Below are 16095 nucleotides of genomic sequence, written 5' to 3'. Positions count from 1 at the left end.
AATCGCCGCCGCCGTCTGTCGCGCCGTTCGCAACCACCCATTCTCCGACCCACCTCCATCTTGTCTTCTCTCTCGCTCTCGACAACAGAAAAACCCACCAAGTTTCTGAAAACAGAAACCCAGTTCGCCGCCGTCGCCTGCTGTCACGCCGCCCCAATCTCTCTCTGTCTCCTTCCGCCTACGACAACAGAAACCCAGATTCGCTGCCTCACCTCCGACACCGAAGACCGACAACCCCAGTCACCATTCGCCGCCGCCGCTGCTCCGACGACAGAAACCCATCCCCGCCGTTGCTACCATTCGAACATCCGCGGCCATCAGTACACGGTTTTCTCAACCTCCTCCGTCTCACTCTTTTCTTTAACTCTCTCTGATTTATTTTCTCCCAGTCGATTGACGATGAGTGGCCGAAAAAGAAACCGTGAAGCAGGAACTCCCTCTCGATCGGGACCCCGTGCCCGTAGCACGCGCTGCGCAGACATACTTCCGCCGTCATCTGAAGCCCTTAGCGGCACTCTCAAATTCACAACCCGTGCGGAGAAGGATCGGTACGCACTACTTAGCACTCGCTCTATTTTACCATGGAAAATTTTGAGCACTGATACTCTCCGTACCCTGCATGCTGTTGATAGTAGTACCTTATTGATTGACAATATTGGTTGGAAATGTTTCTTTGACTGTACCGAACATGCATATATTGAACTCACGAGAGAATTTTACACCACTTTTGAATTCACTACTCCATCATCACTCACATTAGACACGCCAGGAGTAATCAAATTTCGCTTAATGGGGCGTCACTTTTCTATGACTTTGACCGAATTCAATATTGCATTGGGTTTCACTACCACTGAAAACGCACGCACTCACGAATACGTTAACTCTCTATGTGATTATCGTGATGATTTTAATCCCTTCAAAGAATGGCGTAGACTGTCTACTGATCCCCTTGCCTATCACCCTAGTAGATCGAAAAGTCATTACTTGAAAAGCCCCGTGCTCAAGCTTGTTCATCGTTTCTTAGCTTTCAATTTTTCCGGTCGTCGAGATACATCTGGAATTTGTTCTAAAGCTGAATTGTTTTTCTTGTGGTGTATGTTACGTGGAATTAAAGTAAATCTTGGATTTTGGTTAGCCACACAATTCCAATCCTCTATTAACCGAAATCGTGCTTTAATTCTTGGTTCTTACATTACTTTGATTGCAATTAATCTTGGTGTTTTTCGTCCTTCGTTCCATTACCTTCACATCGCTTGTGAATCTGAACCATTGGACATGGCCACCTTAACACGAATGGGCCTTGTCACTAGAAATGGTAGTCTTTTTGAGTTTGTGGATGCAGGACGGTCGCCCAACAGAGATACACCCTCCACTTCACGACCACTCCACAACAATGCACCACACGAGGATGTCAACACCACCAATGAAGACAGCAATGATGGGGACGATGAAGATGAAGCCAATGATGAGGATAGCGAAACCAACAACGAAACAACGGCGCAAGAAGAGAACACCAACACCACTAGACCATCATCACCACCTCCGACGCCACAACAAACAACCTTGGACGACATAGCTCGCAAAATCGCTCGCATAGAAGCCAATTTGATGGGTTTATTTGAACACTTCGGGCTGACATCAAGGCAACCACCCACACCTTGACCTCTTCGTCACATGCACTCAGGGACGCTTCCTTAAACTCTCTCCTTTTAATTTTTCCTTGAGTTGCATGTCATAGTGCACATTGAGGGCAATGTGGACTTTAAGTGTGGGGGTATTATTGTTAAGCATGTTTATTGAAATAGGTGTTGTTGGTTGCGTGATTGGAAATGGTTGTTGCTCTTGTTGATTGTCGAAATTGAAAAGATATTTTTGTGCTTGATCTTCTTGACTTTTGAGATTGAGTTTTGTGGAAATTTCTTAGCCTCATGGAAAATTTTTGCTTGATTTTAAAAAAAAAAAAAAAATTATTGGCATGATAAAACCCCTTCAATTTTGGATTAATCTTGGTTTGATGATGTTATGTGTAAGAAAAATACATGTTTTATGCTTGAGGATAATTCACTAGTTGAAAGCTTGTCTTCACCAAAATGACTTGAGTTAAAACCTTCTGATATAGGATTAGTGGACTAAAACACACCTCGTGAGATTTTGAGCTTGATATGTTCATAAAAAAAATCTTCATTCTTTCTTGAGAGAATAACACTTTTATGGCTTTGTCTTCTTAGAACTTGCCTTGAACCACATCGAGGCCACACAAATGTGCATTTATTTGGATATGATAAAGGCATTAGAAACCACTTTCGGCCTCCTTTGAGCCTTTCGACCTATTTTGTTGAATAACCCGTCATATACAAACCTATCCCGTCGCTTGTTTAAAACCTTGATTTTGATCCCTCTAAGAACTATTAGAGCATCAAGGGAAATGGGTTTATGTTCAAAAGAAACAAGTTCTCAAAATGGGAGATTTTCAAAACCTTTGTGATTTACATGCTTAAAAGATGTATCTCAAAATGAGTGTGGGGGTTCCAAAATTATGTTCTTCTTTACTTTGTGGGAACCGAAATCAATTGTCTTGATCTATGCCTATCACAAAAAAAAAAAAAAAAGAGAAAAAAAAAATGTATGAACTCTCCAAAATGAATAAGAAAGGCATAGTTCAAGGAATTATCGAAAGATCTTGAAGGGAGATGAGTAAACTTTGAGAGCTTCGAATTATTGTTCACTCAAATTCTTTTGGTGCTCTAATTAGTTTCTTGGAATTTAACCTCATTATCCTTTTATCCTACCCCAAACCAAAGCCCCATTACAACCAAAATAAAAGACCTTTTGATCCTTATACGTGCATATTTCAAAAGTGGTGGAGATATGGTGTATAGGCAAGCCTATGGTGAAGCATTGTCGTAGTAAGTGTCGAGAGATACACTTGAGCCATATATACACTTGAGAGAATGGAAAGTGGAGAGAAAATAGTCCACTAGTTTTATGCGATTGGTTTTGATAATGGTTATCATGTGAAAACTTGTTTGATACATGTTGAATTATCTCCCTCATAAAATATGTCATTTACTTTGCACATGATTACAAATTGCCATTGAGTCGTTTAAAATTTGGAGGGATTTTTGAATGCATCTTGATTTTGCTTGAGGACAAGCAAATGGCTAAGTGTGGGGGTATTTGATAACTCTGCAATTATAATGATTTTATAGCAATTTAATCTTCCTTTTTAAGCCAAAATATTCCTAATTATGTGATTTTATTGCATATTCAGCAAAAAGGAAGATTACAAGGACGTTTCTGCAAAATTGACAAAGTGCGCCCACGCTTAATGGAGTATTCAACTCGGGATAAGGATAAGCACGAGCGATTTCCCCACGAGATAAAGGAATCAAGTGTTTAGATTTAGAAAGGATTCTTTAAAGCTTATCTTTTGTAATTTATTTACCTTTTTAGAGTTTATCACGTATCTATCCCCCCTACTACGTCTAGATTCGTAGGGGACTTTTATTATAAATAGGGGGGATCTCTTCATTAGAAGACTGTTCACTTTTTATCTTAGAACTCTATAGAATTCTCTTTTCATCTCTTCTCTTTTACTTTATTCTACTACCGGAATTAATGGAATTCCACTTTCTAGTGTGTTCTTCTATGTCCGGCTAAATTCCTTATTTTCTGGTTAAGGTATGGTGATTGCTTGATTCCCATTATGTTGTGAGATCTAATCTGCGTTCTACACTTGTCAAAAAAATATTCATGTTATTCTCTATGCTTTAATTACAAACGTCTGATTTATGAATGATTCGGCCGGTTGTTCATTATCAACAAGGTTTGCTTAGCTAATTGAACTTTATAAATCCGTGTAATTGTTTATTTAGTTCAATACTTAGTGGCAACGTAGTATGATTAGTTATGTCACAGTATTTAATTATGTTATGGGGAATGCATGATCTAGTTTAAACGAATTGTCCTCGTAGGAGTTTGTTGATTAGAATCAGGCCTTTCTAATTCTTAATGCTGTTAATAGATTAAATCTTGTGGACGTTCCCAAGGTTGTCTGTTAATTAGAGATCTAGCCAACGGTCGTACCATGGCTAACGAAAAAGTAAGGAAAGGTGAGGTTGTTAGGTCGTACCAACGACCATAACTGGTTTATTGGTCCATACATGTGTTATTCTTGCATCAATGATCAACTCACGAGAATCAAGCATGATCCTAGCCTTAACCGGAAAATCTCTCTCTCATATTTTTACCAGGTATTTTTAATTATTTAGTTTTCAATTACTCCTTTTTATCAACAACCTTCCCCATTATTTTCTATTTTTCTAAAAAGAAATTAACTTAAAACCAATCCCTGTGGATCGACCCTACTCCCACTTTCACAAGTGTAGTAGGAATTATTTTTAGTGATTTCGACACTCATCATCAGCATTGATAATATAAGGATTCCTTCTTCTTAATAACTATGGAGTATAATGGAATTGTGTTAACTTGTTTACTCACCGTTTGGAGGAAAAGGGAAATTTGGGTCCTGTGATATAGCATGGTTCAAGACACGTGCGTCAGCCGCATTCCCTTCCCACCCAGCATAAACGAACGTAAAATTCATATCGAAGTCACAGATAGCCCAAACATTTTGTGCTAGTCGTCCTTTACGAGATCAATATCGATTTTGATCTATCTACGGGACCTATGCCCGCACCAAAGTCTCATGCATCGCTCCGACACAATCCTATGGTTCTTTGAAAAAAAATATTAAACTATGAATTGATCATAGTTATATGCCTATGAATTGCTTAGTAATTAGTTGACAATGCAAGGCGGCTTCTTGTAGATAATTAAGATACAACTTTTACCTTAAAGTAAGGGTAGAAATCTGAATTGGTAGCCACACTAGGATGAGTGTCTGTAAAATTTGGGTGAGTGATTAGTTCGGGTGCCATAGCGCACAATGCGGATAGCACTCGGTGGAATCTACGGTGAATAGTCTCAAGTGAGTGTTGGAATCGCTCCATATTGTCGCGTTGTCGTTTATGCATGCCGACCGTCTGCATGAAGAGTGCAACCTCCTCAATGGAGCTAACTCTCAAGGTCTGACCATGAGGCAGCAATCCCCTAGAAGTTAGCGCATCAGCTAAAGAGTAGAAGCATGGTTTTGTCATGCGAATATTGTCATAAAACCTGCCCGTATGTGGAGTTGTCATTATCTCGGCTACCCATCCTTCGCCTTGCAACGAACTAGTATTACGAAGGACATTTTCTCTAAATAGCTCCGGGCATATCATATCTCTAAAAGCATAAAACTCTTCAGGGACAGCAGATTCGTTGCTGCCTGGAGTCCCGGGTGTCCCCGGGCTGCCACTGGATGAATTTGTGTCTTCAACAGCTCTCTCGCTTGCACTCGCCATAGTTCTGCACGAGTATATGAAAAAGAAAAAAAAGGGACACAATATGGAATCTCGAGTTGAGACAATAAGCATCAGCAATCATATTAAATAGATGAATACTTTAAACTAACGAAGTACAGATGTGCAACCCCATGGTGAGTGAGACAGCACACCGATTATAAAGTTGAACAAGAACACACATAGCTATTTAACCCATAGTCAATCCCCTATGACAAGCATGAATTACTTTCCCAATGAGAACAACCAGCGCAATTTGTTGTCATCATCTAAACGGAGGAATATCGTTCACGTGCTATGACTATGAAAACGCTCCAACGCTGTTGTGAAGATTACGTCAAGCAGATCCTTAAATTTTGTTAACTCATCTACGCAACGCTCGATAGACTCCGTAGCTTTAACACAAGTTCTATCAATCTTTCCCTGCAGTGACTCTTGCAACTTGTCCATTGTCTCGAACTTCTTGCTTTGCAATTCACTCATCCCGCGCCTTGTTCGGCGTTTGCTACTAGATGATGAAGTAAAACTCTGTGCCGCAGGAGTGGGTAAGTACCCACCAGGTGTCGGTATCGATTGTGACTCGGAGAATGCTGTATCCTCATAGTCCTCACGTGAACGGCGACTACCCGAATTCTCACCCGTCATATGTTCATCGTCGCCGATGGATACAGTCTGACCTCCTCGGGTGGGTTGTCCGAAGGATCGTGTAATGCCTCCCGTTGCGGTGTTCCTTGAACATTTGGGTGCACAGGTCAAAGTGAGGTATCCCATGTTCAACAATTTTTTTGTACTCCGAATTTTCCTACATAGGCAGTTTTTAGGCAATTTTTATTTGAGCAACGTAGAATGTTTCTTCATCAAATTAAAACAAGATGTTCGGTATAGTCCGCGTTATATGTAAATTTAAGACAAAAAGGTTAATATCCGACAGAGCTCCTCCAAACGTCCAAACTCATCTGTAACAGTGTTCCGCTCGTAGTCCCATCCCCACCCAGTTCTCCTGTTAACAAGGTCATTCAAAAGGCACCATGCACGACGCATCCTGTTTAGCTTACCCTTGAGTTGTTTCGGGTTAAATACATAGCTTTCACCGAATGTCGAATTCATCCTATCGGTTATACGAGCCCAGACAGAGGGTGAAAAAGTTGATGATTGCAGACGATGGCTTACAAACTCTTCGTGCATAAACTCGATGAAAATTCGTTCCATGTACTGGGTCCATACAATTTTTCCACGCGAGACGTATGCGAAGAACCTATGCCGTCCGATCGATGCATCTATATGGTGAGGCGAAACAACTTTTAATAATTTTTTTCATCCACAACCATATTAATTACAGATTCTTATTTCTAATAATTAACTATCTGTTAGCATCTGCAGCTGACGTTATTCTCATTATGATGAATTTAAGGCCCATAAATCATTCGTCCGACTAGCCCATATCTCACAAGTCCAGTAAACCTAAAAACTCTCTCAACCAAAAATTAAAAAAAACAATAATAATAATAACAACAACAATAATAATAATAATCATAATAATAATAATAATAATAATAATAATAATAATAATAATAATAATAATAATAATATAAAACAAACAAATAAATAACAAATTCTAATATTAAATTTGGACAATTTTGGGTTTATGCACCGGTAACTATTGATTGAGTAGAAGACTTAGACTAAAAAATTTGGTATGTGCAATGTTTTATTGAATATTGAATTAAATCCATATCAGGTCAGTTTTGGTGATTATTAATGTTTGTTTATCTAGTAGATTCTTTGTCAAGATATAAAAATTATTTTAAACTTACATTCTAAAAATAATAATTAAATTTATTTAGTTTTTAGATAATAAATAAAATGATAAAAATATTTAAAATAAAAAAAATATGTTCATAAAAATAAAATATTAAAGAAATTGAAAAAATATTCTGGTATTGATAAAACCACACTAAAGATCAAGTGGATAAAAAATAATTGGTTATTCTTTCAATTGTTCTTTCAAAAGCACTCTTTACAATGATTTTAGGGGGGTGTAAAATCAATTTTATACTCTCACCAACCACTAATTTGCAAATATAATTTATTGTTAATGTATAATTTAGTAAACAAGATAATTAAAATTATACCACCTTGATCTTTCGCTGCTTCTTATAAAAAGGATTTGACTTTTTGTCACAATTTGATTGAGTATTTTATTTCCATCAAATTCTAGTTTTAACAAAAGAAGGAGAAACGATTATTAATTAACGTATATACTCACATTAACTGAATCCCAAGTAATTATGAGAGCTCAACTAAGTAAAACTCCCTGTTCCTATAGCAAAATCGATATTAACTGTGAATGCAAAAATAAAAATGTGACCCGCCCGTTGGCATTCCGTTTCTAGCCTTTACAACTAGTAAATGCTACTATACCCATACCTTCATTTACATTACTTTTTACCTGCTACCCCATTCATTATATGCATCCACCCACTATTATTCTCCATACATAAACGCTTGTCATCATCACAATAAACAAAAACAATCTCATCATCTTATCCTTTATCATGAATGAATGCATAAGCAAAAATATTTTTTCTTCAATCCAATCTCAATTAATTACACTATTTTAGAATCTAATCAACCCCACCTTATTCATAAAATTCTAATGTACAAGTCACCTTCATGTTCACAATCTTATAACTACATCTCTAATTCACCTTTGCCTTTGCAGAAAGCAAATAATCATTAAATTATATGTTATTTTTGTACCCATATTATGTATATATTAAATACAATAAAATATATAATAAAAAATGTGATTTGATAATAAAAACTATAAATTATAAACAAAGCAAGTAATCAATCCATTAAAAAAGCTGTGCAACTCGCAAACTATAACATAGAACACCATTATTAAAACAACAAAATACCCTAATCAAACTTCAATTCCTTATATGCATATATATATATATAAGCACATAAAAAAGCACTTAACATACATTTTTTTCAACAGAATAAAAAAACTTTTTTTTTAAGAAAGAGAAATACAATACATTGAAGCCCATCAAGAAATTAACCAGCCAAACAGAGCACAATGACAAACAAGTCGAAGTAATTCATCATGCCAATGTCAACAAGAAGCAAAACCAAATTAAGCATTTTTTATCTTAAAAATTTGAAGAATATAACATTTAAGATCACGATTAGTAAGTGAAATTAAGATACATACCTTAATAATAAGAAAATGATAAAGCCAAATGTTAGATGGATGAGAGTACTCGACCAACAATGTGTAAACAATTGCAATGCAATACTTTACTTTCAGCAGAATAAGCTCAACAAATAGAACGAAAGTGCAAATCGCATAAAGAGTTGTAACACATTATATAGAGAGAGAAGGAGAGTACACTTCACGGGTAAATAGTAATTTCTTTCATTATATCTCCAAGTGACTTAGTGCAGAAAAAGAGCATCCAAGAAAATATTAGTGCAGAAAAAGTAACTTAATAGCCGATAGATGTCTCAGAAGAGTACAGAGTATACAAAAATTGACTGAAAAGTTTCTGCAGTGATACATAGCACCACATGCAATGGCAACAATTATTGATGGCGAAACAGTAGCCATCAATAATTGAATCGACTTTGAATTCTAAAAATCACATAAAAATTGAGAAAAATTCAGAGGAGTGCACATTAGCACCCTATTCTCGCGGCAACATATTGAAATCAGAAAAGCGTTATACCAGTCTTTGCAGACAAGGGAAACCGTGTTCCTGTCCTTGTGTGAATCTATGAGTGACAGGAATTTCTCTAAGACTTCATCTGGGAACAATGAGTGAGAGTGCCTTCAACCATTCGAGTTGGGTAAGTTTGATGGTAAGACTTTGGAGTTCTTGGGGTCTGGATTCATTTGAGTTGTTTGATAGTAGTCGATTCGGAACTCAGATCACCTGCACATAGATACGGTAATGTTTAAGATTTTCAGATTCCATCTTTCGATAGGATACATAATGAGGTTATAATTACATGGAGCTGATGCAAGGAGATTATGTAATTTCACTTACCTTATAATGTGCTTTGAGTAGCTTTCCAGTCGAAGAAGAGAGTTTGATGGATCTCTCACTGCAGAAGACAACTTTATTATTTGAAATGAAGAGTACTCTAGCTATCGGCCCAGCTGTTGTCGATAAATAGCACTGAGAAGCCTTCAACAACTTTTCATCGTCACCAATTTTGAACTTCTTCTTGAACACTTTCTCCACTCCACCAACCTGAAGGATTCTCGCCCCCAAACTCAGCTTTTCTTTTACCATTTCAGTCAACATGGGTCCTAATCTCACTTCAGGATTCATAAACACAGCAATATCAGTATATCAACACTGTCATATTATCATACAATGTCTTCAAGTTTTTTTGAAGTAGTTACCATGCTCTCGGATTCCTTGAGCATCAAGGCTGCAAATTATAACATAAATGAACAAGAAAATCAAGACCGCTGTCATTTAAATGCATATGCATTCATACCGCAACAAAAAATTTTAATCTTTAATTCAAAATTCTATGAAAAAGAAAAACACAAAAATCATATAAAAGAGAAATCTTGAATATAAAAGGATTGGTATGCTCCCTTAAAGAAAAAAGTAGAACCCATTTCGTATAAACATACGAGTATTGCTCAATCGAAGCTGAAATGGCGGCGGAGGAGATTTTACCTGCTTCAACGATGTTGATAAAAACTGAAATCCAATCGGATCAAAATACTCGCCATGTTGAGAGGAGTGGAACGGTATAGAATTAAACCCTTGGGTCATGGAATTGTTTTACATCAGAAGAAGAATTTGGGAAGAAGATGAACAGAGGTGAAGGCAGTAGGCGATTTCTGCGAGATGAGGAAAGGCGATTTCTGTGAGATGAGGAAAGAGAAAATCTGCAGTTGTAAATGAAGACAGAAAATTCAGTTTTGTCCCCCACTACAATTACAAAATACCTAAAAATAAGATAAAAACGAGTAAAATACTCAAAGCCAAACATTACATTGATTTTGGACCATCTCAGAAACGAAGCCAAACATAAGCTAAATCTTTGTGCTTGTTCTTCTTAATAACTAGACACTCTAGGCTTCATAAAAATACTTATAATTTATCAATTGATTCGTAGGAATTCATTTAATCAAACCCCTTATATATTTGTAATTATTATTTTTAATAACATCCCTAAATTAGATTATCATTAAAAATCTTATTTTTCCTCTTTAATAATATAATATTTTCTAAATATAATTTCTGAAATATTTCCATGAATTTTCTATCAATTTCTCGCTACTATATAATTTAATTAGGGAAAAGTATTATTTTAGTCCGCTAAGTATGCCTAATTTTAATTTTAGTCCGATAACTATATTCATTTTTGTTTAGGTCCACTAACTTACGAAATTTCTTACTTTTAGTCATTGGGCAGATTTTCGGAAATTTTACCCCTATGCAACTTTTGAAAGACAATTTTAGTCCATATGCACTCATAGCGAACTAAAATAATACTTTTTCCATGAGAAGTCCAATTATAATACTACGGCATAAAATCTTTCATATATAACTCAAAATTTACCTCATTCGTGGTTTTGAAAACTTCATTTATGTACTTCCGATAAGGACACTTAATTTTCTTAATGTCCATATATGCATGTTTGAGAGTTGGCCCAATCTATAAATGTAGCAACACCATCCTCAAACTCCAGAGTAAGACCCACCCTACTCGGTAGGTTCTTCTCTTACATTCATCTCCTCAACTGTCTTAACATGATGATGAGTCCTACATACATACATAGACACACACACATATATATATTATAATATTAAATTTAATTGACAAAATTACATCGAATATAATCAATTAACAAATGAAGGGTTGAAGTTGTTACCTGATCAAAATAATTTCAAATATTAATAAAAATTCGAGAGATATTGACGAACAAGAGTATAAAAATAATAGTGGGATGGTGAGAGATCAAAAAATTTCGAGAGATATTGAGAAAATAGAGGAAAGAGAGGAACATAAAAATATAGAAAAATTTAGAACGGTCTTTGGAACGGTTACTTGAACATATATTCCTCCATTAAAAAGTAGCCAATATTTTACAATTTAAAACGGTAATTGGACCGAAATTAGGAATGGTTTTTAGGGACGTTGAATTATAGCCGTTATACTTTATTTAGAACGGTCTTAGTAATACAATATTAATGAAACAACAAAATCATTTCAACTTGTACTGATTTTGGGGACGGTCATTGTAACACATTCAGTTTTAAGTAAAACTCATACTTAGGAACGATTTTTCGCATAATAGCTTAGATGTGTACTCAAAATCGTTCCAAATTGTACCTTATTGTAAAATACATTTACTAACTGTCATCTTTTGGATATCAATTGTCTCACATATAGGAACGGTCAGTACAAGATCGTCTCTAATTCTAATAATGTATTCCAACCAAAGTTCCAACTGTTTACCGTTATTATGTTCGAACGAGACAACTGTTGTAACTATTATTTAGGAACACATGTTGGCACGGTTTGGCTGTTTGAAAAAAATAACCCATAAAAAATAGGGATCATGACGTCATCTATCAAGTTTTGTTCTTATCGTATTTCAATACCCATTTCAATATGGAACTGTCCGCTAATTTGTGCCAAATCCCGTCTTTTTTTGTGGTGAAGTTTTAATATATTTACCTTTTGTTTGCAATCCAAGCAACTATGTATTATTACATTTAAATTTAACAATGGAAATACTTTCTTTTATAAGGCATTGTGTTGATTGTGTATGAGGGGGGGTATGACAATTGCCTTTCATTGTGTTGATTTGGAAACATTGTCAATAAGGGTGTTGGATGACTTTGCTGAACAAATAGGATACATGGAACTAAAAAATATTACATAATTGATGGTTTATATAAATTCATACAGATACAATTCGAAACAAAACATAACACTCAATGGATGCTCAAAGGCTTGAAATTAACCTAGATTTAGAAGTTGAAAGAACTTGCAAACTAAGAAAACTAATCATAGAGGGTAGATGGAGAAGGTGATAGAATGGGGATAAACCATGATGAAGATGTATGGGACAATGAGTTATGACAATAATTACAATTTAGAAGAGGGGGACAGTGAGGGAACATGACTGACGATGTTATTTTTCAAATACATGTTGATGAAGATGCAAAATGGGGTGGGCCAAGTGAGCGGAATGAGACTATCAAATGGGGAGGGCTTGGCACTCTCAAATTCGGGTAGGGTGCAAGTTATCAAATCTGTTCTTATGGCACTGAGTGTTTATTGGGCTTCTGCTCATTCTATTGAAAGGGGTCATTAAGGATAGAGAGAAGTGGTTGCTGACTTTCTTATGGAAAGTTATGGGAAATAGTGGCTACCCTAAAGTAGCGTGGAAGGAGGTCTGTAAGTCGAAGGAGGAGGGTGGACTGAGCTCAGAGACAAATGTACTCTCAATCGTGCGCTGATGTGTAAAAAACTGTGTGAAGTCATCCGATGTGATAGGACTTCTATTTAGATGGACTGGCTGTTTCATGGGCGCCTACGGGATAGTTCTGTTTGGACTATCCTTGAGCATCGGGGGTCGTGGGGGTGGAGAAAGTTATTGCGTTTGCGGGCTTAGGTTAGATCGGTGGTGGATTATCGCGTTTGATATGGGAGGAGTTTTTATCTCTGAAAGAAACCGTGGCACCACCTCGGTCCTCTTCTAGACAAATTCCCGCGTGGCCTACCAGTTTGGAATTACATGAATCTATCATATTGAACTAGGTTATACATGAGGGCCAATGACATTGGCCAATGATTACGGACATGAAGTGCTTGGATATTGTACACATGTTGCCGCAGATCTATGGGGGTGAAGATCGCATTCTGTAGAGGTGTTCAAGTGGGAGCCCCACTACCCATGAGCTTTATCGACTTATTATTCCACCCGAACCATAAGTAGATTGGACTTTACTACTTTCGGGATCTTTGAAGATTCCTAGACATATGTTGATACTGTGGCTTGCTATTTTGGGAAAGCTAGCCACGGCTGATAAGCCTTGGTTATCCCATCTTGGGAGCTACGTTCTTTGTGATGAAGATATGGTGGAGTCACATAACCGCCTTTTCTCTATTACAGATTTAGTAGACGATGCCTCAGCTGTGTTCGGCGCATAGTATGATTCCAGTGGCCTAATAGGGATTAGGCAAGAGATATTGACTGGGCAGCAAAGAAGTGGCGAGGGAAGCACATCATCAATATAACATACTATGCCTTACTTGGCTCATGCGTGTGCCATATTTGGAGGGAGCGGAACTTGAGACGATTTGAGTATGAGGAGAGGCCTCCAAGTATTGTGGCTAAGTTAATTGTGAATGATGTTAGACAGCGTATACTTAGTATTAAGTTAGCTAGCTCTGTTATTATATTTGCATTGTATCGACCGTGGCGCATCCCTTGGCCTGTCGAGGGAAATACCTAAAGGGGAGCACTGTTGTACTATATTTTTTCCTTTATTAATGAAAAAATACATTTACCCAAAAAAAAAATGAAGATGCACTTCAGAAAGTGGAGTCTGACAGAGATAGAAATAGTGATAAGTTTGATAGTGATAGGGACTCAATTGATGGGAATAGGGATAAAACATATTCCTTATTCAATCCGAATGATAAGTTTGAACCAGCTTTAATGATTGGGATGATATTTAATAGTAAAAAAGAATTTCTACACTCTCATGTTATTAAAACATGAAAAAAATTAAAAGTAACTAAGAATGACAACAAAAGCATATACGGAGGTGTTCAATATCAAGTAGTAACTGGTACATTAATGCACTTAAAATGAAAAATGAAGTTTCATTTCAGATAAGAGAATACAACTCTGATCCAAGTTATGGGACAAGCTATCATGTGAAAAATCTTAAGACACAATCATTATGTTTGGATTAATGTTTTGGGTGTTTTTGTTTTTGGGTTTTGGAGATAGAGAGAGAAAAATAGAGATAAGTTAGTATGTGTTTTGAGATAGATGGTATGTTTGAATTTATGTTTTGATATAATATAAATTATTGTAAAATAAGTGGTGTAGGTATGATGTTGGGATTTGGGAGACAGAAGGTACTGTTCATTGTCAAATCATGTCTTTTAATATATATATTTAATAATATATATGTGTATGTATATAGTATTTTGTTTGTTAGTGAAATATAATATATATATTGTTGAGCAAAATGCCAACATTGATACAAGTAGTTCATAATAAAAAAGAAAATCCTAAATTTAAAGAAAGAATAACAGTGCGGCTGACCGGAGAAAAACATGAACGGCGTATGGTTGTTGGGTCTCAGTCTCCAACTCCGTTTCAACAGTCTCATCTCTGACCCTCTTCGCCATTTCCTCACTTCACATAACAAACCCACCTCCAAAACTCATACACTTGAATTAAACTCTTCGACAGAAGCAAAGACAACATTAGATAAAAGATCAATTATGGAACAGTAGAAGTGTTGACTTTGGTGGCAGCGACGACGCGAACGGCATATCTTTAGGCGTTCCAATTGCTGTAAAATTCACACAATACAAATTAGACCAAACAACAAAAGAGAAAGAAAAAACAAAAGCGAGAAAAAACAAGAAAAGAGAAGGAAAACAAGATGGGGCAAACGTCTGCCAAGAAGAACAAAAATAAAAGAAGAAGAAAGAGAAGAAAAAAGAGAAGAGAAAAAAGAAACTGACCCTCTGCCAAGAAAAACAAAAATGAAAGAAGAAGAAAGAGAAGAAAAAGAGAAGAAGAAAAGAAAGAAAGAGAAGAAGCTGTGGAGAGAAGAAGGCGATAGAGATGAAACAAGAGAAAGAAAAGAAGAAGAGAGAGAAAATAATAAAAAAATTAATAAAATATTTAAAATTCAACTTGCACACCTAGTGGAAGTGTGCAAGTTATAAAATCAAACTTGATTTTGTGTTTTGTAGAGATGGGCCAAAACACAAAAACAAACATAGGCAATGGTTGTCTAACAAATATGAAGAGGCTTAGATCTGGCCCAAAGAGGAATATAAAGGGCTTTAGAAATGATGTCAATAAGAACTTAAAATGCAATATGTTACAATACCACAATTACGTACAAAGCTAAGAAAAACTCTAAAGGTAATTAGGGCAACTTTGGTGAGATAAGTTAAGTTATGGGATTATTCAAGTCCATTAAGAATAAAAATCTAGAATCCACAGTGATTTTGAATTTGAATGATGAAGATAATTAATGGATTAAAGGTCATTTTTGTCCTCTAACTATAGTCATTTTTCATTTTGGTCCTTTAACCTTTTAGGGTTGCAAAATGGTCCTTTAACTTTTTTAATTGCTCAATTTTGGGATATTTTTTCCTCGAAAATTTACCTAGCTCGATGAAATGTTATTGGTTATTTGAAGCTGACTTGGATAATTTTTTCGATTTTTCTCAAAACCAAAGAAAAGCCCATGTGGCATAACTTGCCACATCACATGCTGACATGGAATGAGAGGAAAAATAAGATTCCCATAGCTAATACATGTGATTGTAAAAGTAAGCAATACTTAATCGGGCTAAAACCCTAAAAAAATCGCGAACAACTTTTCTCTCCCAAATCTCTAGAAACTACTCATCAAACCCATCAAACAATAGAAAGAAAACACTAATT

The 16095-nt window shown here is 36.1% G+C and overlaps 1 protein-coding gene across 1 annotated transcript; it reads right to left on the bottom strand.

Moving 5' to 3' along the window:
* Window positions 8910-10304, bottom strand: LOC105162138 (putative GEM-like protein 8). The gene is made up of 3 exons (XM_011080099.2): window positions 10106-10304; window positions 9458-9848; window positions 8910-9343 (listed from the first exon to the last, which is right to left on the bottom strand). The coding sequence occupies exons 2-3, from the start codon at window positions 9743-9745 to the stop codon at window positions 9335-9337; spliced, it is 297 nt and encodes a 98-aa protein (XP_011078401.1). The 5' UTR covers window positions 9746-9848; window positions 10106-10304; the 3' UTR covers window positions 8910-9334.

Source organism: Sesamum indicum, linkage group LG5 (assembly GCF_000512975.1).
Source record: "Sesamum indicum cultivar Zhongzhi No. 13 linkage group LG5, S_indicum_v1.0, whole genome shotgun sequence".
Taxonomy (NCBI): domain Eukaryota; kingdom Viridiplantae; phylum Streptophyta; class Magnoliopsida; order Lamiales; family Pedaliaceae; genus Sesamum; species Sesamum indicum.
The sequence above is the reverse complement of the archived record's forward strand: the minus strand, read 5'-3'. Positions and strand labels throughout refer to the sequence as shown.

Bases quoted from the DNA above. Each gene is read 5' to 3' on its own strand.
- LOC105162138 (XM_011080099.2), bottom strand. From the start codon at position 9,745: ATGAATCCTGAAGTGAGATTAGGACCCATGTTGACTGAAATGGTAAAA.